Below are 26,684 nucleotides of genomic sequence, written 5' to 3' on the forward strand. Positions count from 1 at the left end.
CTCACAGTCTCACAAACATTGAAGAAAATGTGTGGCAGAAAACCATCAACACATTTGTATTAGTGGCTACATTTATGAAAGCATAATTTAAGCCCTGGGGTAGAAGACCCAAGGAATGAGAACCAGAGAATACCATATTGTACCATGCATCCTCACCGATGGGCATCATTGTGAGAAGAGCTGCCTACACAAGGAATACGGTTGAGAGGAAAACGTCTTAAGTGTACGTCTATTTTCTTGCATCGAAAATCCCCGATTGCATTTATACTTGCTTTTTTATTCAAAACATAAATAAAAAGATTCAACCACTGCAGATGAGGGGAAAGAAAAAACAGAAAATACAAGAAACACATTTGATCCCTAAAGGTCTTGCGCAACAAGCCATTGCTCTTAGGGGACGGCAACATTGCAACAGTGTTGTATTCTCAAGGCAAACTCTAGACTTTTGGTGTGGTCCACACAGTGATGCATGAGCACAGCCTGCTTTGATTTCACCCTGCCCTGCAGGAGCTCAACATCTTAGTCCATGGACGCAACAGCTAATCATAAAAGCCTGTTGTCCGACGAACTCAAGGATATCTGTGCGGCTGTCTTACTTAGGTTCACTTTCAACTTGCACTTAGCAGTCTCTCCCCCTGACATTCTTCATCACGCGACCACTCGAAAAAAGTTAGGGCAGAGAGAAGAGGCCAGTTGGTAAGAGCTTTACAATAACATTCCCTCGGTTGGGAACAGTGTCATATAACCTGGAAAGATGGCTAAATGGCTTTAAAAGCCGTGTAGACGGTTTAAATTCGGCAGGGCTCCATTTGTTCCAGAGACACCTGTCTAGGACATCAGCTGCTTTCCATACTTTGGAGATGAGCGTGTCTGTGTGTGTGTGCATGCATGTGTATATGTGTGCCTCTGCCTGCGTGTGCATGTGCCTGCGTGTGTGTTTGTGTGTGTGCGTGTGTGTGTGCGCGTGTGCATGTGCATGTGTGCGTGCGTGCACGCAGGCATCAGAGCCTGGTCACTTAATGAAGGCTGATTTCTTCTGGTGAAAACATTTCCATTGTCTAATATCAGGATAATATTGCAAATGCTGCATACCGCCAGATATGACTCCCTCCAAGTGTAGCAGGATGATAGTGAGGACGTTTTGTGATGGCGGTTTCATTGCAGATCCATTTGTCATTCCTCACAGAGGGTTGAGAGTCACGCAATCTAGTCCCAGGCCGGGGATGCTCTGCTAGAGCAGAGTGCCTTGCAGTAATGAGAACACCAGGGGTATAGGGCTTGGGCATCATGATTCATCATGGTATTTTGTGGGTCGAAAAATTAAGGGGACACTAAGGGTTTGATTGCTTTAATATCCTAATTTCAAGAAGATTATGCAAGACACAAATTATTCCTGACGATACTGACGGTAGCAAATGCTGGGCGGAAAAGCATTCGCTTGGTGTTATTCAAACTGGTCACATGAGTCTAATTATTTCAATTCCATCCCACCGGCAGCTTAAGAGGGCATTATGCCAGCGCAGCCAACACACCCACGCACACAGCGGCTCCTCCGACCCAATACCAGGCACTCTCTCCTGGCCCCGTCTACATGCGTCACCTGGAGTGGTTCTATAGAGCTCGCTGCCCCTGGTTTCCCCTGTGACAGCAGGCGAGCTCGATGTGATTAATCCCCCTTATGCCCGACAGGAGAGCGTCTTAGAAGGACACGCGATAGGCCCACTCTGGTTTGATCAATAGAGGAGATGGGTCCGCTTTGACACGGTGTTGAAAAGGAAGCCGCGCTTCAAGATCAGGATGAATTATCACACAGAGTCCAGATCCCCAGAGGCCATTCAAGTCAATGGAATGAAGTTGGGATCTAATTGGGTGCCTATTAGCCCCACTTAACCGACCGAATTAATCATGTTTCTCCTTGGAATTTCCCTCAGGGGATTCAAACCACTATAATCTTCCTCATCTTTAATTATCCGCTGAGACAATCTTTGACTGTGGCACTGTAGACATGGCTTTGTCTCAAGTTAAACTTGACCACGGAATTCGAAAGTACAGCAAACATACTTTACGAACGTGCAGCGCTTAACAAATAGGCAGCCTTTGAACGAAGGGTCCCTGGCTGGTTAAGAGAACACGCAAATCTGTCGCCCTTCTGCTCCGGGTTCTTCAGCACTGGGTTTCTTAACCTTGAACTATTTACGGATGCTGAGCTACGGTGCACATGATTGCAGTTAAAGAAAACAGAAAACAGCATACGTGTATCAACACAGGATTCATCATAGCATGGCCTGCCGCAATCCCACATACTTCATCAAGATGACTTTAGTTTTAAACATGTATACTTTTGATTTATGTCACCCCCAAGAGAGCAGGGGAGCCTTCGCACCAGATTATGATTCTGTTTGCCAATGCACAGCGTTTACACACGTTGGTCGTCTTTTGAATATCGCAGTGGGAACACAGACTGAGGCAGGGGTGAAAATGCAATACTGTAACCAACTGGTTTGGACCAAGTCAATCCAACTTCAAGTGTGAAAGCACCCTTCCAGTGACTACAGGTCAGTGTGTGGACATTGGGGACGTAACCCAGTGTCTCAAGCACCCTAGCCCCTACACCACTTCTAACTCCATCTCCAAATGGATCGCCAAACTACGCGTAAAAAAACCCCCGAACAACCGCCTTAAACACACGTTAAAGTCATGGCGCCCGTGTTCACTGGAGATTAATGTGAGGGCGAATCTAACAGGTCAGAGTCAACTGACTTGTAAATAAAAACCTCTGAAGTGTGGAAGTGCAGGCAGTCTACCGCCGACATCAAAGTTCACATCTCCTTCGTTGGCTTATTGACCGGGACGTGCCAAACAATTGCTCCCATAGCGAGGCCCATATCCACCTCCTCCTCCAGATGAAAGCTATTTAGTGACTGGAAGGCAGGGAGGGAGGGAGGGAGGGAGGGAGGGAGGGAGGGGGAGTAATTCCTCCTAGAGAGAAGGAGGAAGCTGGAAAGAATTATCTTTTGCTGTGCAGCAATCAGGCAGTTGAAAGGGAGGGGAGAGGAGGTGGTGGAAGACGAGGTGGAGGGCAAAAAACAAGGACTTTGCCTCGCAAAAGATGTACAGTTAACAGTCGCACTTAATCACTTTAGAGTTTCAAACAAAAGAGGACATGAATGTAGCGCTGCCTTCTGCGGAGCCTGCGTGTCATCTGGGGAACACACAGAGCCATACGTCCTTGACGAAGACCATGTCTGTCGTGTGGCTCTACAGAGCCGGCATCACTCCTGACCTAATAAAGAGAAGACCTTGTGTCCTGTCGGCTCATGTTAGCTCTGGGCTTTTAAACGGCTCTTAGAGCCAGACGCGGGTCTCACTACGAGGGGAAGCCAACGCAACGTCTACGCAGCTAATCTCGGGCGACTAGCTAATAACATATGCTTCGGAGCAAGGAAACGTTCTTGATTCTGCGCACATCCACGATAATAGGGATAATGTTTTATTTCTCTCTTTCTCCTGGTTTCGACCATGTTGTTCAGAGTTCGCCTTCTCTATAATCTGTTTGGCATTGGGGCGCGAGAAAGGATGGAAGGAAGTCTCCGCGCTGAACCACCGCCTCATCGGGTCATCTGGGACAGGAACTGCCCGAGGCGACTCTGTGCTGACCAGACCCACCAAGAACAATGTTTACCTTCATCAATCTTCATCTGAGAAAGCAACTCTCCGCTCAAACCCCAGAAAAAAAAAAAAGAAGTCAAACACAAAAAAACAACATTTCCCAACGGACCCGTTTTCCCTACTGAGCATGAAGCTCGTATTACCCTGACTCACTAACGGCCGTCCCGGCTGACTGCAGGAAAAACAGGATTGAATCCAAGACAAGACAAGACGATCAGTGATAACAGTAATGGCTCAGCAGCCAAGAACAACAGTCGTATCTTTACAGCCGCTAGCGCACAAGGGCCGCACTCAAGCCCTGTCCTCCTCCTCTCTCCTCTTTTAAATGAGTTCATTGCGCTTCTTATTGAACAAAACATAGATACATATATATATTCAACATAATGAAGGGGAATTGTAATAGTGTAATGATTGTTTGTCTTAACGCTTCCTCAGTCTATTATTCATTGCGACACGGAAATAATGACCCAATTGCATTTCCATGTGTTGCCATAGCAAACACAGACCCCCACTGCAGGGAGTCACTCACGAGAAGGTCAAAGGGCTCCAAGCACAACCAAAATCTTCAATCTTCTTCGTGGTCTATGGTCAGGAGAAGCTGTTTGCTTGTTCACTTCGATTTGCAGCCCAAAGGTGTAGGTTTTGAACCCTCCCCGGGCCACATACTCGTGAGCGATCAACCTTTGATACGATGCCGAATCTACCCGTCTCATTCGTCTGTGATGGTCGTGATAACGTTTTTCAAAGGAACCACTGTCACAGAGGGGTAATAGGTGAGCGGGCATGAGGCGAGCTCATGTTTTGCAACGGGCTCGTGGGAGTGCCTACGCTATACTCGATGACGCAACATTTCCTGGGTATTAGTTGTTTGTATTTCACAACATCCCTGTTTTTATCCCTGGACGAAGTATCTCAATCCTGCCTCCAAATTTCCATGAGGCGCTGCGAACCTGGGAACTACCCAGTTAAACAACCGGCTACTAAATTGGTGTTTCCATGTTACGCGTTATTCTGTGTTACTGGACGCCTTTGTATATTGTGTGCAACGTTGTAAACTTTATATTAGTTTTTCAATAATGATGGCACATCAAATGGGATGCCAAGGAGGGGGGGGGGGGGGGGAGAATTACCCTGCTCGTAGAGAAAAAGAAAAACGGGTCAAACTGAACTTAAACAAACTCAGAGATTGGACCCATAAACTCAGGCATAAAAATAACGCTGGATAGACCAGGAGACGCAAGGTGGGCCAAACCAACCCTTTCCTTCTAAATGTTTTCGGGGCACCTAATAGTGCATATTTGCAGCAAGAGGTATTGTGGAAAGCGCTCCCAGAACGGCCCTCATCTGGTGCTAGGTGCCTCGCAGGCTGCTTCTCCCAAGTCCTGCAGAACAACGCTCACCATTTATGTTCATGGCGGGCAGCACCAGAGACATCTTGGGCCGCCTGCCCTTGTTGTGGCTGGTGGCAGGAAGCAGGAGATGGTCCTGCAAACAAAAGGAGACAGAGGCCCATTGAAGCATTGTGTATACATCTCAGGCTGTTGTTCATTGTGGTGTGTGCACGTTGGAACAACTTAATGAATGGCTTGTAGGTACGAGTGGCTACGTGGAGATGGGTCGACACCTAGAGGATAATATATCATACCGTGGTCAATTCAAAAAGGTCACAGCCTAAGGGGATCTTTTTCATGAAAGCCATGAGGATCGAACCAGTTTCTGTAATGTTTCCTTGAAATCAAACGCTCCCATCTGAGTATTTCTTTCTCTTGCCTGGTTTCAAATGTTTGAAGTTGCAAAGAGAAACGTTATAATTGGGATATCTTCATCTTGGGGCTGTGGTGAACAACTCGATTTACAAGCTGTGGTCGTTTACCTTGAGCCTATAACTACAAACGCAGTGAATCAAAGTCCCCTGGAATCTGAGGGAACTGCTGCCTTGTGTTTGGTGAATCAGAGAGAGAGAGAGTCAATGACAGGGAGCCCGGTCTGTGTGTCATGATGACAGCCGCTCGGAGAGCTTGCGGGGCGAACGAATGCCAGCGTGCAAACAAATGTGGGCGCGGCTCTTCCAGAAATCCCCCCCCCCCCCCCCCCCCCCTACACAAACACAGATGCCCCCGAAATCCCCCGAAGTTCCCCCCGTACCAAAGGCCCCAGCTAACTTTACACAATCGATTACACAGAGACACTTTTGATTCTCCCCCAGCGTACATCCAAGGAGCTGGCGACTGATGTTCGGCACTGAAGTGGCCCTAGAACCGTCTCGGTATACCGTACTCTGAACCGTACGCCCTGAGATCTGCCTTTTGACCGGACGTTAACCACGGAGATGCCTGGATGTTTTATTGCGTTGTACTAATTATGTTCTGTGAGGCCTTATTTACAGAAATGGACCATAAAGACAATCTAATCTTATCCACAACATATTTATTTTGGCGATTGAGTCTCAACGAGAGAGAGAGAGAGATATTACAGAGAAAGCATGCGTTCTTTAAAGAATCCAATCGGTGCAATACTTTCCAAACAAGTATCCGCCCGATATGGAATAGTTCCCTGGAATTGTAACTACAGCCGTGGACACTGTACTTCATCAGGCGCCTGCAGCTTTGACCAGCTGACACAGTCCGCTCCGGCTACCATGCCAACCGCTCTGAAACCTCATTGGATGAAAATCCTATGCAGTCAACGGTGGTGAAAACAGCGTTACCTTCACCTCAGCTCACTAAAACGTGCTTATATTATGACTTCACTAGGTGACACAAGAATCAAAGAGGAGAAACATGACCACTCGGTGACCTGTACAAAAATGACATTGCCTTTCAATTCTAGGATTTATTTCCCCTGCTGAGGATAACTCTCACTTGATGAGTTATGAGTTACTCACTACAGCTGCAGCGTCCTGTACACGACCTCCTTATGATCCAGCTCAGCAAGGCAGACATTTCCCCTCTATGCAAGGGCACCCAAAGGCCACCGTTAACCCAGCCTTTGGATTCTCCCCATGGGTGGTGCACAAGTCTGGAGCGTCACACAAGGGTTTTCTTTTCTTTCTTTAAATCGACAACCAATTTCAGATTGAATCCGAAGCTCCGGAGGGCCTAGCGAAAACATGACACTGATCCTGGAACGGATACAGAAAGCCCTCCCCACACACCCTAGAAACCCGGGGAAACCAAAAACAGGCAAATCCACTGGCAAAAACAACATAAGCCCTGCGAATACTGAAACAGAACAGGGTCAGTAGGGAACAGGAAGGTAATCCTGTGCACTTGGACATGTCATAGATCAGGTCAATATGTTTTGTTGTGGCACTGTGAAACCCAGATGATAAGCCTTAAAAGCGTTGCTCGAGCCAGAGTTGCGCCCTTTAATGCGTCAAGATTATCATTGTGATGGTGCCAACTGAATCATGCTTTTTCTCCTTGCACATATTTTGAGAATGATACCTGAATCCTCTCCCAAAATGACTCAACGTGAATAATAACAAATATAATGTGATTTGACTGCTGATAAACCAAGCCAATGCTGGGTGGCCTTTAGAAATAGCCATACACCAAGCACATAACAACAAGCAAGCAGGAGAAAATGAACACAGCGACCCAGCAATCGATAAAGAAAACAACATGTGCATGGACTACATCCGCCCATTGGTTGACGGTTAAAAAGCATTGTTTCACTGACGGATAAACGGCGATGAAAGCAGTGGAAAAAGTGGGGCCACACCGCTGGACCTGCAAACGGGCAAACAATAGCAGTGTTTCCCCCCTTTTTTTCCGCCTCTAATCAAAGTATTGCTCCGGATTCAGACGCCGGGGCTGCACGCGTGTCCCCGGGGCCAGCTCTTTGCTTATGTCTGGGGCCTTTGACTTTTTGTTCCCCCTCAGTGAGGTGATTGGTAACCATAATAACAGACTGTCGAACGTCGTCAACAGACACAGGCGTGCGCGCGTGAGTGCGTGTGTGTGTGTGTGTGGCTCTGTTGGTGTGTGTGTGGTTCTGTTTGTGTGTCTGTCTGCCTGTTTGTGTGTGTTATTTAGGGTTCATTTTTGTGCGTCTACATTCATATCTCCGTCACTCGTGAGCGGACTTGAAACCGTTTTTTCTGAGGATGACGTCATGCCATCGTATCTCGATGATGTGACGATGCAAGGCACTGCCGCTATCAGAGCTAGTCTCTGGCAGTTTCCCGCTCCTGACAAAGTGCCTTTCCTCTCTTTACCCGCCTTTACCCACTCTTCAGTCGTAAAACGTCATGACCGCAGCCCTCAATAAACCGCCTCAGCACACGCACACACCGTTGGATATTTTCACGGCTCCTTAGCGTTAATTGTTCGAGTGTTTATCCGCCCTAATGGATGACAGCTGTATGCATCCTATGGTTCCAATTAAACCGCAATGAGCTACTTTCCGAAGTGGATCGAAAAGCGCCACACACACGCACACGCAAACACACACACTTCAAAATATCAAAGGGTGTTTCCTGCTTTCATGCGTCGGGCCTTTTATTGGCGTAGACAAAACAGTAGGCCAGACCGCGTTGGCGTGTTGTCAGGGAGGAGGATGGATCAAAGCGCTCACCCTGCGGAACGACACCACGTAGAAGGTGTCTCCTCGTCGGTTGATCTCGTCGAAGAAGTCGCTGTAGGTGCGGTGCGGGGCGTAGTACACCTGCAGCTCACTGCCAGAGTTCCTGCGGGGAGAACAGTAGAAGGACCCTGAAATAAGTCGCATAAAAGATGGTATCTTCAGACTGACACTGGTTGCACTAAGCTCTCATTTAGGTCTGGAATGCACTTGGTTGCCGCGAAAATACCTCACCGCTGTTCCCGAGCCCTGAGCGACTTGATTTATAGACACTTGGTCACGCAGCACAATTTTAAAGTTGCTCCCAATTGCATTGTGCTTTGTTTGCTCTGAGCCTCAGGTCACTTTGGAAGATAGCATCTGGCAAAAACGACTAAACCTAATTATACCTGCATGAAAATCGGAAGTCTGTGCATCAAAGAAGACGCATGTACCAAAAAAAGGACCCAAAAAGGAAGATATGCATCTCAAGATGGATCCCAAGATGCATTCCTCTCGTTACCGTCGGCTCCTCTAAAGCCGGTCCTGTTGTTATAGCAGGCGGTGGGGCTTGGGGAAAACGCGGCCCTACTCCATCAATGACTCAGCGAGTGGCCCATGAGTTGCACAGTGGGAAAAGAGGGGAGAATGAGGCCGGGGCTGGGCAACAACAACACCGGCGGTAGGGTCAACAGCGCGTCCCGCTGGAGCTACAAAACGCTTGGTTGGGGTTTTACGTCGTTGACGCATAGTTTTCTATCCGACTATTGGCAAGGAAATATACAATTAGTGGATAAAGACCCGCTACCAAAACAACAAAGTTCCCCAGCGAAAACACTGAAAGCTTATTGGGATTTCAGTTTCATCATGAATTTATGTAAATCGATCCTTTTAATGCTTACAAAAACTAGCCTAGCTCGTTTTCGTGTTGTCGAGTTTCTTAATAAAAACGTTTGAGTCTCCAAAAGTGAGGCCAAAATCCACACCCCACATCTACTGGTTGCCTAGGTAGCCACATTGCAACACATTCCCCTACAAGATGGCCTCTCCCACTATTTGGAAAAAAGGGCAGGGCCTCCCTTCGGCCACTTCATTTTCTATGAAGTTCATTTTCTGTGAGGACAACAGTAGACATGTCAGCCGTGCTTCTACTCACTTTTCCGCTGCGTTTTCAGTGTATCGCACCGTCACTATCTGGTTGACGTCCTCGTCCTTGTTCGTTTTCTTTTAGAGAAGAGAAGAGAAAGAGAAAGAGAGAAAACATAAGACATCAAGGACTCCAACAATCTAGTATGAAAAGTAAAGACTCCAGTGCTAAATAGATCCCCCCTAAATTGTAGTCAAAGAGTTTGAAACAATCAGAAAACAATGAACGCTGACCTTGCAAGAACACATGTGTTGAACAGTGAAAGAAGAAGAAAAAGATCCTTAATAATCAAGAGATGTTTGGCCCGACGGGATCTTCTGGGGGTAAACAGGTCCAAAGCAGATGGGAAAACCAGTGGCTTACAAATGGTAAATATTCCATCCATTGATGATTGAAGAAGAGCCCGAGAATGACGTTATGCACCACTGTTGACATTGGCGGATTTGGTGGATATTCAAGACAAAAGCAAAAGGAAGCTTTTGTCTTGAAGCAGGGGGAGAGGGCGGCACTATTCTACACCATCTCCTCCGACAGTGTGTTCTCTCTCTCAGGGCTGTCAGATTAAAACGGACGGGAATGGGAAGAAGAAGGGAAAACAGGTGGTGGGAAAAGGCGAAGGGAAGGAGCGCCTGTTGGACAACCGGTTCACGCTCGGCAATGGCGTGTACGGACAAATCGGAACGTGGACTCAACTGCTGTTTGGGTAACGGTACTCTGAGGTCTTGATTGACATGTACTGCTCTGTAGACAGGTGTGGAGAATAGGATACACAAGAACCGTATTGTCTGCATATAAATACATGTATGTGACACTTTTAACATTGATTTTATGGTAAGGCTACTAGGGAACGGGGTCTGGCCCCCCGAGTTGAACTCATCTGCCGTCCAGACTTTGCATGTGGGGTTCCGATGGTACGAGCTAAGTAGCAAAAATCATCTCTTCTGAGAACATCCCAAGAACAGACTTTGTTGTTTTCTGTTCTCATGTTTTCTGCCCTTGTTGAGGTTGAAGTCAAATTAAAATCACCAAACCACTGACCTCGTATTCCTACAGCTAGTCCTGACTCACTCTTTTAAATTACAGTTGCTACAATTTCGATTGAATCCCCTAAAATGTCGTCACTCGTCCGCCGCCTCGGTGACTTGACGTTGTGTAAACGGTTCAACAGAGACAAATGGAACGTCTTCGGAAATGCCATAACCGCGCTACTTATCCGGAGTGCCGCGGTTCTCCCACTCACCAGGATGGTCCGTGTGGGTTTCTGCTGGCTGTTACTCAAGCGCCTGGACTTGGTCTGCTCCACCTCGTGCCGATGGACCCATCCCCTCAGCTCATTGACCAACCTGCTCACCGATAGGTTGACAAGGGAGACGGTGTTAAAGTCCAAGTGATTCAGGAAATCTGAGCAGAACCGGCACTTTGGTCCCGGGATACATCTGAAATATTGGTGCGGGGCGTACTTCATGCACTTGGTCCTGTTGACAGGAGGCTGGCAGGCAGGTGCCGTCCTGAGGAAAGAGGGATCCTTGACCACCATCAGAGCCTTGTCCTCGAACCTGGGATCCAATCAGAACAAAGAAAGAAGACAGAGGAAATAATTTACTATTGAGTAGACAATCACATCAGACATTCATTAAAGGCAACACACTGTAAAACTGATATACGTATTAATCAGCTAAGGAGGTATTCATTCTCAGAAAGGCCTGGAGGACATTAGGGTTAAAAAACAGAATCTTTCAGCGTGGAGTCAGACACGCTCGTCACGAAACTCCCAACTGGAACCACGAAGAACAAGTGAAAACAGGGAAACATGATCGAGGCTAAGAATGATGAAAAGAACGTCCAAATATCAAATAACAGTGTTTCCCAAAAACGAAGATTAAAAGCAAAAGAATTGCAACAGGTTCCACATGTTGGGGGGAATGCTTTGAACACCAATCGGGGGAACCTGGGAGCACCGATGGCAGCTCATGTTGGAGCGTAGGTGAGGCACCCGTAGGGAGTGGGGTTAATGCGACCGACCGACCCACCCTGGAGGAACACACGGATCCCCAATGTGGGGACAATTAGGCCTCTGTTGAAAGAACAACATTCTTGGGTGCCTGCCATGCGCCCCGACGGCCAAGTGAATGATCCAACGTATGTTTGGAAACGCAGACGTGCGCTGGAGAGAAAGTACATGATCTCTGGTAGCGTGTGTATGTGTGTGTGTGCACTGTGAGTGGTTATAAAGATATAACCAAATTACATAATATAATATACAAGTTATTGTAATACCAAGCAAAACGATAAGGTAGTGAACTAGAAATCTGCACAGCGACAGATGTTTTTCCTACTTTATATGTACTCATTTATAATTTGAGCATACATACTTTTTTTTGAACATCATTGAGTTTAGTTATCCAGCTATCTATCTGTGTATATATATTGATTCACTGAACATCACATATGTTAAATCTACACACTATAGTTAAAGGATTATCCAAAGTCCAGCAATCGTAACCATTGCTCGTAACCATTAAGAATTCCAACTGGGCGCATCTCAGTCCACAGTGGGTGCGCAGTGGCGTTTTGACACAGAATGGATTTGGACACACGTGGATCTGTTTGTTCTTATGCTCCAACTACTAGAGCTATGGGAGCGGCTGAACACTTCTTTGGAATAGAATGGATGCCAAGTGATCATCAACTGCCCGATTTCAGGCCGCACGAACGAAAATCATGGCTGATTTTTATCTCCACATAGATCAGGACAGATCCTTTGAGATGCAGGATTAAAGAGAGCTTGTGTTAGTAGAACAGAGAGGCCAAGGACAACACCGATTATTCTCACTGCTATCCTGAACTCGTCACTGCATACATTTGTACAGCTGCTCTTACAGGGATTGTGTGGGTTTGATTGTTGCCAGCCTCGCTTGGAAGTCTCTTTGGGTAAAAGCGTCTGCTTAACGACTAAATGTAAATGATGCTTGGCTGCTCTGTGATTTCGTCATGAACATGAAAGTATCCATGGACATTAACATACACACATGCTATGGAGAGTGTGCTACCCCACCCAGTCTGGCCTTAGTGTGGGTAAGCATCATTGCAGAGCAGAAAAGGAAAAAAAAAAAAGGTAGGTCCTAAAAATACTGTACATGAGCATTTCATACAATTCTAATTTCAACTACATTAAGTGACTCTCGGCCATAGATCTTTCCGAGGCTGGTGTCTGGGCATATTCCTCTGAGTAATGCCGTCATGCCGGGGTACAAGTGCCCCATTATGTGGGACCAGGTGAGGACGTAAGCCGTCCACAGTCAGTGGCCACCTGTGAAGGCCTTTCTTCATAATGAAACCGCTGCCACAGGCTTTATTCCTCCCCAGAGATCTGTATACCCACCCACAGCCTGCAGAACCCACCGGCCTATTCTCTCACTATGTCCAGTGATCCCTTACTCGATGATCTGGAACTGGGTCCGCAAGACAGAATATGTCAGAACATAAGTGCTCCCATAATCCTCACATATGATTCCATGTTCTAACACACACACACACACACACACACACACACACACACACACACACACACACACACACACACACACACACACACACACACACACACACACACACACACACACACACAAGGTTGTCTTGTGCGACTCGCTTGTCTCTGTCAACTTGCCCTGCCAGAGCTAATGTGTTCCTTCCTGCCTGATTTCAGCATAATGTCACCAGGTAACCTGATACCATACATACATGGGTTGCATTCAAACGGGACCTACACCACACACACACACACACACACAGGACTCTGACAGACTGGCGAGGAAAGTCAGACGCGAGGATCAACACACTCATACACATTGGCTCACACACAGTGCAAAACAGGGTTCTTTCTAGCACCCATCGAAGTCAGACAGGGATGGAGAGGGGGGGGAATAGGTACCAGACAGGAATGTTATTCAAGCAATCTCGTAATGAGCCCGGTCGACTGGACCCCCATGTCCCAGGAGGTTGGGGAGAAAAAAACACATGAAAATCGATTACTCTTTAGAACAATAAACTGTTACCTGTGTCATGTACAGCGTCAGTCCCAACGCCCTGTCCTGCCAAACATGCCCTAAATCCACCCCCTCCTGCCCCTACCGCCACCAACTCCCCTCCCCCAACTAAACATAGGCATGGAGTCTCGTCTAAAGAGGCAGGCGTTAGGACACGGTCCGTCATCGGCCTTTGCACACACGCCGACCCGCACCCAGTAATGAGCTGTGGCGGTCTTTCAGCGAGGCACAGGTGCATCCTGGTCCGAGGCCGACCGGTCACGTAAATACTCAACGCACGGGCCGGGGGCTTTGGCGGAGCAGGGGGCAGTACCTGTCTGTCGACGGTGCGGGGCCTCCTTCGCCGGGCTCGGGGCCGGCCTCGGCCTCCGGGGAGAAGCCAAGCAGGTGCCTGCCGCCGGCCTGCTGGGCCTTGGAGCCCGGCCCCCCCTGGAACACGCTGCACAGGGAGAGAGGGAGGTTAAGGGGAGAGACACGAGGCGGACGGAGAGGGAGGATGGCTGAGGAAACCAAAAGGGAGCTGGATGTAACCCACTTCATTACTCAGAAGAACCAAGTGATGGAAGGAAACGATTGCCAAATTCCTGACAGCCCCCCCCATCCAGTGCACCGCAGGGTCTTAAGTCACCACCGGAGTTCTGACCTTATCTGCATGACGGACCTCAGGTAACACATTTCACATTTATACCCGTGCACTTATTTATTTTGGCCGACGCTTTTGTCCAAGTCGAATTACTTAAGTGTATTCAACGCTGAAGATCCAACGCAAAGGGTGCAGGAATCATTAGAGCAAATAAAAAAATCATCAAATAACCTTTTGAGTGTTACGACACCAGCGTCGGTGAGAACCACACACACACACACACACACACACACACACACACACACACACACACACACACACACACACACACACACACACACACACACACACACACACACACACACACACACACACAGGGAAACAAACCAAAGAGTTTATTATTTTGTATTGTTTCAACGCTAACAGAAACTTCCCCTTAAAAGTGTACAGCACTTTAGGAGCAATTAGAGACCTTATCTCACTGCAAGTCACTAAACCAGCACTTACAAAAGGAAGTGCCCGAAAACAAACTCCCGCACTTTAGTGGGGGTTCTGTTTCCGCGGTGGCACACTCACCTCATGGGACCGACGTTGATCATGAGGAAGACCACGACCACCATGAGACACACGGCTCTCCTCTTGGGGGCGGTGGTCTTCAGGACTGTGTTCTGCAAGGGAAACCATGGGTCAAGATGCAGTGCATACAGTCCGCTGATTGCTATTGAGTGGAAGCCTTTAACCAAAGCAACTCGCAGTCAATTCATATTGGATATTTTAAAACATGTCATTAACAGCAGCAGGTAGGAGGGTTGGCGAATCTTAGGGCAGCTGGCTTTGGAGATTGAAGCTGATTCCTTTAGAGCTGGGAGTCGAAAACCCTCTAAACACTGCACTATCCTCCCCTTCTCCCCGCCAACACCAAATCAGACAGCCTACTACTTGTGGAAAATACTTGGCCGACGTCCTAAGAAGAAAATGCCTTGATTGCTCAGAAATCGGACAAATGCATGTCTCTGCAAACTTATTTATCTGCAATACCTACACAATAGCTACAACAGGGATTCTGTAACTTGCCAGACTCTCTGACGGTATTATCCACATTGTGTCTGGTGAAGTCAGGCTGAGACGTGCCTGATTTATTTTGATCTGATTTCCCCATCTCCAAGGAGATTCCCATTCTTCAGCAACCAAACCGCAAACCACATTGAGTGCACAACAAGCTTGTCAACAAAGGACTTCCTCAGTCTACGTCAACTGAAGCGTGCCGTCCAAATGAGACACTGTCTCGGTCCCCTCACCTCGGTCAGCAGGCCGTCCAGCTGTTTCTTGAGGTGGCCGTTCTCATTTTTGAGCACCTCGTTCTCGGAGAGCGCCATCTTCAGGCGCACCTCCAGCGTCTGCAGGTACTCCTTCTTCTTCTTCCGGGAGAGCGAGGCCGACTCGCGGTTCTTGATCATCCGCTGCTGCCTCTGGCCCACCTTGGACTGAGGGGGGGGGGGGAAGAGAGAGAGAGAGAGAGAGAGAGAGAGAGAGAGAGAGAGAGAGAGAGAGAGAGAGAGAGAGAGAGAGAGAGAGAGAGAGAGAGAGAGAGAGAGAGAGAGAGAGAGAGAGACAGAGACAGAGAGAGAGAATTGTTTTCACATATTAGAACTAATTTCATATTTTCTTCCAGGTCACGTCCGTTATGGAATGGCCGGAGTGCTTGTCGTTGTTTAACGGTTGTCGACAACTGGGAAGCCACAACACAGTCGTAATCCGACCATCTGTGGCATCTGCTGGTCTTGGTCATACACTAAACACATAGAATGACTTCATGTTCATACAAATGCTTGAAAGATTGGGTTCAGCTTCTATTAAAGATCGACTGCCAAAGAAACGGCCAAGCCACAGCAACACAGACGCCCGCAATCTGACATTTGAAATACACAGACCTTTGTTCATTCCTTTTTTTATTTAGTTTTGTGGCTTTGCTAATCCACACGAGTCTCTTCCTTGTTTCAATTAAAATGAAAACAAACGTTAAACCATGTGCACACCTGCGCCATCCCCAGCGCTCGGAAACCCAGCTCTCTGAAGCAGATGAATGGGATAAGCAGGCGGAATGTAAGAAGTGAAGTCTAGGAGAACAGCGGGGCTGATAAGGAGCTTGACAAATTGGAGACGAAGTGAATGGAACTATGTGGGAGTCTATGAGGATGTATGCTACAGTGCAGTGTCGGTGTGTGTCTCCATGTGCGCGTGCATCAGCCAGTGAAGGCAGGGCAGGATGTTCCTACGTGGAAGCCTAGCCTGGCCTCCTCTGGTTTGGAGAGCCACATTGTTCCATTACAGAGGACAATAACAAACACATGTTGGGAGACGTGTCACAGTCTGACCAAAGAAAAACAGAATCACGCACGCCTGGTTAATGACCCCCGGCCTACTGCGAGTCCTCCAGTGTGCATACACGGTCACTCTCGTGTTTAAGGGGAATTACACGCCCTGGCTGAGTGGTACATGGTGGTGGTGGAGGCGGCTGTGGTGGTGGGGTTGGGGGCACATCAAAGGGGTTTTAGGGGAGGAAGGTGCGAGGGGGTCCCATCCCCTCGGGCCGTGCCGGAGGATGTGTTTACAGGGCCACGTCACTGCATGAGGAATGGGCTTGAATCGCGGATGTAAACACCGGGACATAGCATGCATGTACTCCATACGGAAAACTGTGCAGCTGTAGTGACTCCTGATAACTGAAGAGCTTGAGCTTTGCACGCTTGGTCTCTTCTATGAGTAAACCGGGCATCTGCATCCTCTTCGCCTGCGTGGTTCACTTGGGAAAACGACCTCATCGAAAACGGTCCGAAAAGATGGATATATGAGCTTGCTTGCTTGTTTTCCCGCCCCGGTTTTAGACACAGACCTAACAACAAGCTAATAGGTTGTTGGGTTTGGCATTAATAAAAAGGGCAAAGGAGTGCTAACTGAAAATCAAAGGCTTGTTGGGGGAGAGGGGGGATTCTTCTTTGTGTGTGTGTGTGTGTGTGCGTGTCTCGCAAACAAAACACACAAATGCTAATCCACATGGCCGACAGCTACAAAGAGTCAAAAGCCTTCATTGTCCGGCTAGTTCCCGGTCGCTCCTCCGTGCCCTCCCTAATCACTCTGCTTAGACGGTGTGAACGCTGTGGGCCGCTGAGGGGACCCTGGGACCCCTAGAGCCCGGGCTGGTGATGAAGTTGTTTGGAATCTGTATTTGTGTTTCGTCTCCTGAGAAACGAGACTGTCTCAGGCTCCGATGTGGGAGCCTCTCAGGCCCCGGTCTGGGACTGCTGCCATCGGGCCGAGCCTGGGAACTTTGGAGGAACATGTCCACCCCGAGAAAGAGTAGGGATGGGGGTTGGGGGAACTTCACCTCACGCCACAACAATAGAGTTGACCAGAAAAACATGAACGCAGCAAAGATGGAGAAACAGGATGATGATCATTTGATAAGGCTGTTGATGAGAAGCTTGGTTCCTTGGACCTCAAAGAGCTGTGGTTGAGATAATCACATTTTTCTGTGCTGAGCTCCCCTTTAGCAGGGCATTTACTAGCACTTGCTCCATTCAAGTCCAGCTCAGTTGCTCTTGCCAACAGTTGAACGAGAATGCAGGTAGGAATATGTTTTCGCTAACAGGATGCTTATTTAACAAACCATCTAACGGACAGAGATATGCCAGGACACGGAGCAAAACAGCCCAATAACACACCAAAACACAACCTGCTGTTTACCGACACCCACTTTACCATCCAATGGGGCTTAGGGTCAATTCGGCAGGAAGTGTGTGACTGCCAGTAAAACCGTTCAAATGGGAGGTTCCTCATTTAACAAGGAAGGATGAAAACCTTGACCCGAGTTTACGAGAGGAGATAAACGCTGGTAACGCTGGGGCGTGTGTTCCACAGGTGGAATGGCGGAAGTTTGAGGGTCAAAGTGAAAGTGGAAAAAAGAGGAATAAACAAGTAAACAAATAAAGAATAAATAAGTGGTGTGTAAGTGTGACTTAAGGCCATTCATGCATGAGAATGTCTCAGTAAAATCAGGGGTGAATTATAATAATTGGTTTTCATATGGGGACTGAACACAAGATAGTACTATCACATGGAGTTAAAGCGCAACTATAGAACACTTAATATTCTTCCTTGAAGCAACAGAATTGTAACCTTGCGAGGCAGCAGAAAATCGTAGATTAAGATGAATCCATCTAGCCAGGCTGCAATTCAAGCGTGTCCGAACCAATGGATCGCTCCATTGGTGACCTATGCGGAAACACATGATCTACTTGATGCGTGGTAGACAGTAATAGATGGGCGGTATCTGATCACCTGCCAAAACTTTTTTTTAAGTGCCCGCCCCTATTCAAGAAGTTTCCACGGATGACTTCCCAGATGGTCCTGTTTTAAAACCATGTGGCGTGTCTGGTAAGCAGCATTAGTTAGTAGGCAAAAACTATAACAGAGAAATACATCAGTTCGGTAAAAGGCTTCTCTCAGGGTTCCACCCGACTTCAACACAAGTCTTTGGGACGAGCAAAGGCTAAAATCTGGAGAGTCCCTCCTAGGTATGATTGGTAACGTCTGGAGAAGCAAGAGTGGGTTTCCAGCCCACGATGCATCATCTTAATCCCCTAAAATCTGCGGTCCGTTATAACAGTGACTAGATCCCTGATGGCTGTTTACAGCTGTCCCATATCCCCCTGCCCTGTGGAGCACCTGCCCGAGATACATAATTATTAGCAGCAGTTCCACACCCAGGCTTACGTAGCCTAACCTGGGACCATGATAGTACACACGCAAGCACGCTCACACACACAGCACCACACACACACACGCACACACACAATGTACACCTGGCACAAGAGTGACAGCCCTAATAGGCATTTTATACTCATACCCACCCCTCCCTCAAAAAAAATCCTCATGCTAACTACTGTGCTGTAGCCAAACCACTGAAGCTCATAAAGTGAAGACAGCTGTAGAAGGCCCAAACACCAGCACAATGTGGTGAAGTTATGATATGGATTGTATGTATTTCGAGACCGCACACAGCCGCTGCAACACAGATGACTTGGCACAGTGAGTGCGGAGTTTGGAGAGGAACCGGTGAGTTTGCAGCGTGACGCTACCGCTGTTAGGGATTCCTCTCCCACGGGGGTTGGTTATGCGAAGAATGTACACACCATTGGCACCGTCCATCAGAAAACAACAAGGAAGCTGCTAAACCTAAAGCAGTGAAAGTTCTCCCTCATGGCCAAACAATTATCGCATACACTTGCTGTACTTTTTCATTTATATTTTTAAAAAGGCCTCTTTCACTTGAGAGCCTGGCAAAGGGTTTCCTGGACATCGGCGACGCAGCCAAAAATCGTACATTGTTTCATTTATTTCACACGATTACAACGCCCAGTCCCGCCTCATCATGGACGGAATTGTTATTGTAAAAGCTGACCAACCCGGGTCAGCTTCCTACACTAGAGGGGGGGGGGTGTTTGTGTCGGCCTTAGGGGATTGGTGTTACTCAGGGTCTGGAACCCAGACTCTCCAGTAGGCCCACGGTAATGAGAACAAGTGGTGTTATGATCAGAGGTCAACGGTTGATATTCACAACAAAAACAAATACTTTGACGACATATTATGGAGGTTTGATTATGAAACAACCCCACAGAATGGATGTGAAACGACTGGGAACAGACTGAGTGCTGAGTGGACCGTGGCAGCCCTGAGGTCGTGATCAAAGTTTCCATGGAACGGGGAAGGTCCTGCCCCAGGCCCACGTGTCCTTCGCCGAGATGTCAACAAGATACAAAGTTGGATAAAAAATGTTATCCCCCCGCGAATAACCACAAATCTCTTTAGATAAACGATGTGACACTCCAAAAATGTGTAGTTCAGCCTAATAAAATAAAAATGTCTAAAGTGTAATGACATGAAAAACAAACAAGATAACCGTTACTTCTTCTACATCACAAGACATTTAAAAAAAAAAGGATTACGCTGGAGAGAAAAGAAACCCTGGTGGCCATGTTTGGTCTGGCAGTGCAACAAGTCACCTTGGGAAATGTAGTCTGAGAGAAAGCGAGAGCAGGGGGGGAAAAGGACTTTCCGGCACTGAACTCTACACCCCGACCATAGAAGGACGTATTAAAATCCAAAAGCCATCAAACCGAACCAAAGACTTCCACCGCAGGGCAATAAACGCTCCCATCGAAAATTAAGGCTGGCGTGTGTAAAAGATGCCGAGAATTATATTGAGAAACCACAGGCGTGTAGTTTAAACAAACTGAGGGCTGTAATTACGTTTTCTTCTGTGTTTTCCAAAGTCAGTCTCGCGAGCCGGCCCGGACGACACAAGGTAAACAGTACCTTATGAGATCCCCTGCAAGCTGCGACGTGCGATCATAGCTGCCCTTGCACTGTCATTAACCAAGGCCAAGGACGACAGAGTGAGAAGGGGGTAAGCTTACAGGTCAGGCTGCTCTGTGTAAGCTATAGCCCGTGTGTATTTGCAGCTGTGCTGACATCATTTTCTGGTCCCTTCATTATGGTGGACCAAAGAATCCAAATATGATTTATCGTTACATAATGGCAGGATTTTTCCATTAAACCCTCGCTAAGCATAAACAGCGCCCCTGTTTATATGCCTGATTGTCGAGATCGCCCATGGACCTGCGTGATGTTACATCATTTCAGTAGAAATACAAACATATTTCCTGGTGATGGGCTGTTTTCGGGGAGTTAACGTAGTGCAAGAAATTAAATAGTCCTTTTTTTCCCCAGAGGTGTGGATTGAAATAAATAATAGTAGGTGCGGTTGGACTGTGTCTGCACTGGCAATTTAGGTTTTAGTATTTTATACAATAATTAGAGTTAATGGCTTGTGGAATTTAAAGACGCTATAAATAGGTTGGGATGACGGAATGTATGTTGGACCGCCTCCCAGACGAAGCGAGAGACTTGGCAAGAATCACACAGTTACTACATATCCAAAATAGTCCAACTCCAGTATGTATATATTCACAGGCCGAATTGGACATGTCAGTCACACACACACACACACACACACACACACACACACACACACACACACACACACACACACACACACACACACACACACACACACACACACACACACACACGGAAAACCCTGAGTCTGACTGAAGTCAATGAGCTCAGCTTTAAGACAGCATTGTGAGTCATCTTTTTGACTCAAGGTTCAATACATTACAGGCTGAAACGTATTATGAGAAAAAGCTCTTATAACTATATTTGTTATATGTTTTGTTCAATGATAGATATTTCTTTTAATTCACTTGATGGAACTAGGCGATGAATATAAAAGGATTTTCATTGAATCCGTCTTCTAGAACAAAAAAAAAACAGTTGGTGTCTGTGTTCATTCACGTAAAATGTCTTTGAGGTTTAACAAATGACAAAAAAACTTTTGCTTTATATAGTCCAATATGTATGCAGTATATCGAGCCAAAGATTGATGCAGGTCAATGTAACTGCCTGGCGCTGTAGGTCTTGCTTATGCCTACCATGCAAAATGTATAACCTTTAGTATTCTATGTGGTGATGCTATTCTCTTTATGTTGTAATGTATTAGATTGTATGCTGCTGCTGCTGTCTTGGCTAGACCTCTATTGAAAAAAATGTCATGTTAAATCGCAGACAGATCAAACCTGGGGAAAACTAAAGTTTAAGAAAATAAATACAATACACAACTTTATAAATCATAAATAGATACAATTATGTATGTAGGACATTTTTGGCCTCTGAAACGTCTCTTCCAATCCACCTGCACTTGGTCTTGTTAAGACCGTGTTTTCCCAGTGGCACAGGAGCGTACCCATGTGAACATGTATGCATTATAGATCTGTTCAGACCAGGACTCACATCGTCATCAGAGGAATGGGCCCGGAGCATGACGGGGACGATGGTCTGAGCCGGAACCACGGGGGCCGGCCTCTCCTGGCCCAGACTGGGCAAGGTGACCACATGACCCGGGAGGGCCTGGGTCGTCTGGATCTGCAGCACTTGGCCCGGCTGTGGCAGCACTACGCGATGTCCTGGGAGGAACATACAGCAAACAAAGCACTCGGATTACAGACGGCTGCTTCTGCTCTGCATAAACAGTTCTGGTGTGTGTGTGTGTGTGTGTGTGTGTGTGTGTGTGTGTGTGTGTGTGTGTGTGTGTGTGTGTGTGTGTGTGTGTGTGTGTGTGTGTGTGTGTGTGTGTGTGTGTGTGTGTGTGCGCGTGTGTGTGTGTGTGTGTGTGTGTGTGTTTAAATCCATTCCAGGTTTGCAGCTTTTATCCCAAACAACCAAGTCTCTATTTTTGTATGCTTTTATCTGAAGTGGCTTCCAGATTATTTTAGAAACCAGTCATTAAGCAGGTTGGGATTAAGGTATCTTTTGTAAAAAGGTACATGTCTAAGAATCAGGAGTGGCTTCTCAAGAGTGCATCATAAAACACAATTCTTGAATTTTGATATGGCTGGGTGCAATAAGTGTTCCAATATATGTAGAAACAACCACCGCACAACTGTTTTTGCTGGATAAAGTGGTTAGCAGTGCTCAATGGTCGCAATGGAGATCTGAGATAAACAATACTACAGCTCAAGAAAACTGAGGTGATCTTTCTGTGTTGGGTATGTATTACACATTACTACCATATCTGTAGTTGTATAATTTAAGTTTTATTAATAGGTATTGGCACACACAAGCATGCCACAAGATGGTAGACTTAGTCAATGCTAACAACAAGCTGCAGAAAATCTCCCAGGCCAAGCGCTCGAGTGAGACTACAGCGAAACAATTGGAGAAAATGGAGTCCAGACTTGATGCCACATTTCCTCTGTGGCCTCGAAATGTTGAAAAGCTGATTGATAACCCAGAAGACTTAGCTTTCTTGGCCAGCATGAAGACTGACAGAGTGGTCACATTAGGTGTATTGGACAAAAAGGTGAAGTGGTGATAGGAGCGTCAAGCTGCAGCAGCAGCCAGGCAGTTCCGCTGTGAAAAGGAGCTGGAGGTGATGACGGCAATGTCCAGCTTGGAGTCTGAGAGTGATGAGGAGTCAAAGGAGGATACAAACAGTCTATCCACCATCTGAGGGCTAACCATCCCCCAAGCATAAGAAGACTGGAACAAACGTCTTCATTCCACATGACTTTGTTAGCCGACCAAGTGTCGTGTCCCTGGCTACAAGGTTGAAGGTGTCACCAATGCAACAGGCTGCATTCACGCGTGGCCTTGTTGCAGAGTCAGGCGGTGAATGTACACTCTCTCTGCATTTTACGAAACAGCTGACCGAGCAAGACGCAAAGTGCTGGAGACAATCAGTGAGGAACAGCGCAAGCAGTGGACACCCCCTCCATTGTGCACCCTACACTGGGACAGCAAGTTAACACCGATGCTCAGCAATGTGCGCCAGTTGGAGGAGCATCTTACAGTGGTTGGAGATGCAGAGCGGCTGAAACTGCTTGGTGTCCCGGCGCATAAGAAGCAGACCAATGAGGCATGTGGAGGGATCATTGCCCAGTTGACATGCAAGTTGCTGCAGGACTGGTGCTGCGCTGACCAGGTTGTCAACACAGCCTTTGACACCACTACGTCAATCACCGGCCATCTCACAGCAGCCTGTATTGCCATACAGCTCTCACTGGGCCGACCACAGCTTTGGCCTGGGTGCCGGCACCACATTGGTGAGGTCCTCCTGAACCAGGTTTTCACAGACCTGAAGGTGGAGACATCACACTCGCCAGAGGTTACCTTGTTCACACATCTGAGAGAGAAATGGAACCTGTTACCACAAAAATCCAGCAGCCAATAGTCCCGCTACATTCCTGGCAACACCGAGCAACCACTCCTGGGACATTTACCTGCTGAACTTGGCAGGTGCGCAAAATAAGTCACGGACCACAAGCGAGGTGACTACCATGAGTTTGTGCAGCTGTGTCTTGTGTTTCTGGATGCAGATGGTGAATAGCAGACCGCAATGACCTTCTAACGAGCGGAGGCACTCCACAAGGCACGATGGATGGCCAACCTGCACTATACTCTCAAGCTGGCTTTGATGGAGCAGCACATCGAGTTGCTTCCCAAGGGCACAGTTACCACATGCGGCAGCAGGTGCCAAAGATTCGGGCATTTGCCATTTTCATTACACACATCTATGCAAAGTGGTGGTTGACCTGCGAGAAAGCTGTAGATGCTGCCTGGAATGACCTGACACTATCACCACTTGCAGGCATACAAGTCTGTAGATGAGGGCATTGCAGCATCAGCGATCAAGGCGATGGAGAGGAATCGTTGGTACCTGACAGTTGAGATACTACTCCTGGCTCTCTTCAGCAGCAAGGTGCACAATGATGACAAGTGTGCACTTGCCAGAGGGATCTTGGAGGACAAGCCCGCTGATCTCCCCATGCACATCCCTGAGCAATGCTTTGGCACTGGCTTCGTCAAGCCAAAGTTCCCCACCCTCTTGCCAACCACCAGCTCGGCTGACCTCACCAATAAGGATTGCTGCTTTCGGATGCACCAACTGCACATTGATCCAGAATTTATGTCTCCCGATGTGAAGAATGGGCGACCAATGCTGCGTTCAAAAAAAGTGAGGTCAATGTACGTGCAATGAACGTGTTCAATGATTGTGGCGAGCGTGGCGTCAAGCTCACATCCGACTTCGTCGCAGTGGCAAGGGAGGTGCAGCACCTCCAGAATGTGCTGCAGGCAGTTGAACATGACCGGAACCAAAAGCAGAACCTCCGCCGCTGCAAACGCAAGCTAATCCCTGAATAGGACGGTTACTTTTGGGTGGTGGGTGGGGAGACATATCTGGGGGGAGACGCACTGGCTAGGTTCAGAGTTCAGGTTCCATTTCCTCTCTCTTTCTCCCTGGTGATGTTGCTCTGTGGAGCAGACTCTGGCACAGACTGAGCAATTAAGTTTGAAGTTTAGTTAGTGTCAGCTCTTACCATTAGGCCCTGTTAGTTGCCAGTGAGTTAGCCACTAGAGAGGGTTTGTTATTATTAATGTGTCAGTATCGCCCCTTGTGTTTAACTATAAAGTCAATTAAACTTAATATGTTTGTCCGACATCCATCACTGCTGCACAAAATTCAGGGTAAGGCCACGTGAACATGTCCCATGGACCTCCATTAATTATTTCTATAAGACAAATTAATGGAGAATCTTGAAACTTGAATTCTGAGAAATGCCCAAGTTGCCCAAAGGGCAAACTAACAACTTTTACTTTGATAACCCTATAGAACATGTTACTGTATAAAAGTTCACTGTACTCAACATTTCCAGGTCAACCTTTAGGCAATTCGACAAAAAATTGCAAATTGTTGTGTGTGATGTGTGTGTGATGTGTTAGGTGCCACCTCTAAATCTCAATGGAATTCTTCAAAACTTTGCAAAAGTATTTTTTTATGTTAATTGGAACAAAATGCAATGCCAGCCAAATTGATATTTTGAAATTAAAATTTCCCATTCAAATTTTATGCAACCTACACAGTGCCCCCTTTGGCCACAAAGTGAACTGCAGCCTGCCATTGCGTGCCGGGTGAGAGCACTGGAATGCGAGCTCCGTGGGTTAAGACAAAAGCAGTCTTTAAATAATGTTAGAATAATAAATACACATACCAATGACATGGTTATCAAATGATCGTCATATTATCAAATGATCGTCATATTTGCCATTACTTGGACCGGCTGCTCTTGAAGCAGCCGGTCCTCTGCAGATGGTAATTTAAAATTTCCCATTCAAATTTTATGCAACCTACACAGTGCCCCCTTTGGCCACAAAGTGAACTGCAGCCTGCCATTGCGTGCCGGGTGAGGGAAGCAGCCGGTCCTCTGCAGATGGTATGAAGAGCATCTTCCCCGACCCCCTTGCCTCTTGTGACCTACATAAACCTCTGGAGTTTTACAGTTTGACTCCCGGTGCTCAAGTTGTAGGTGGAGAAATGTTTACTGTGATGTGCACCCCCCAGAGCACATCACAGCAGTGTCACCAGTCTCTCTCGCTGCTAGTTTACTTTAACGTTAGTCTCAGACACCACGGGCTCAATAGGATAACTCAACTCTGCTTTCATAGGGTGACCAGATGTCCCGCATTTCCATTACTTATTGCACGTCCCGCAAATTGAGACGTTGTCCCGCATTGTTATTGACAGTCAGACTCGATTATTATAATTTTTTTAAATACTTGTTTTTTAATCTGGCATTTATCAAATACTGTGTGCGGAGACAATAGCGAGGGCTGTCATCAGGGGGCGGGGTTTGTATGATTATGTCAATCAAACTGGGAAGCATACGCAGGTTAAAGGCACGCCCACCAACAAATCAGGTCAGAACGGCATGCAGCACGAGACGGAGGAAAGCACGACTCGTACGACTAAACAGGAAATGCAGCTACAATAAAGATTGGGAAACTATCTATCCCTGGGTAAAACCACTGAAAGGCGAGTCTGGTATAGTTTTGTGTGAAGTTTGCTTGAGTCATTTTTCCTGAATATGACGTGAAACGACACAAACAATGCGGGACTCACAAAAAAAGTTGTTATTTAATGTAGTGCCTAATTGTATACACAGGTGTGCCTTTAGTTGGCATTGTCCAGTAAAAGCAGATAATTTTCAAATGCATTTAT

General features: G+C 47.1%; 1 protein-coding gene across 1 annotated transcript in view; it reads right to left on the reverse strand.

Annotated features, from left to right (window-relative positions):
• Positions 1-26,684, reverse strand: part of atf6 (activating transcription factor 6) — a 40,180-nt gene that overhangs the window by 2,481 nt on the left and 11,015 nt on the right. Inside the window, exons 7-15 of the mRNA XM_056604341.1 lie at positions 21,920-22,092; positions 15,307-15,492; positions 14,585-14,676; positions 13,739-13,864; positions 10,840-10,935; positions 10,620-10,722; positions 9,389-9,456; positions 8,248-8,359; positions 5,070-5,154 (exon numbers count right to left, since the gene is read on the reverse strand). Of these exons, the coding sequence (XP_056460316.1) occupies positions 5,070-5,154; positions 8,248-8,359; positions 9,389-9,456; positions 10,620-10,722; positions 10,840-10,935; positions 13,739-13,864; positions 14,585-14,676; positions 15,307-15,492; positions 21,920-22,092 (1,041 nt within the window). The remainder of the gene's footprint in view (positions 1-5,069; positions 5,155-8,247; positions 8,360-9,388; positions 9,457-10,619; positions 10,723-10,839; positions 10,936-13,738; positions 13,865-14,584; positions 14,677-15,306; positions 15,493-21,919; positions 22,093-26,684) is intronic.

This window comes from Gadus chalcogrammus, chromosome 12 (genome assembly GCF_026213295.1).
Source record: "Gadus chalcogrammus isolate NIFS_2021 chromosome 12, NIFS_Gcha_1.0, whole genome shotgun sequence".
Taxonomy (NCBI): domain Eukaryota; kingdom Metazoa; phylum Chordata; class Actinopteri; order Gadiformes; family Gadidae; genus Gadus; species Gadus chalcogrammus.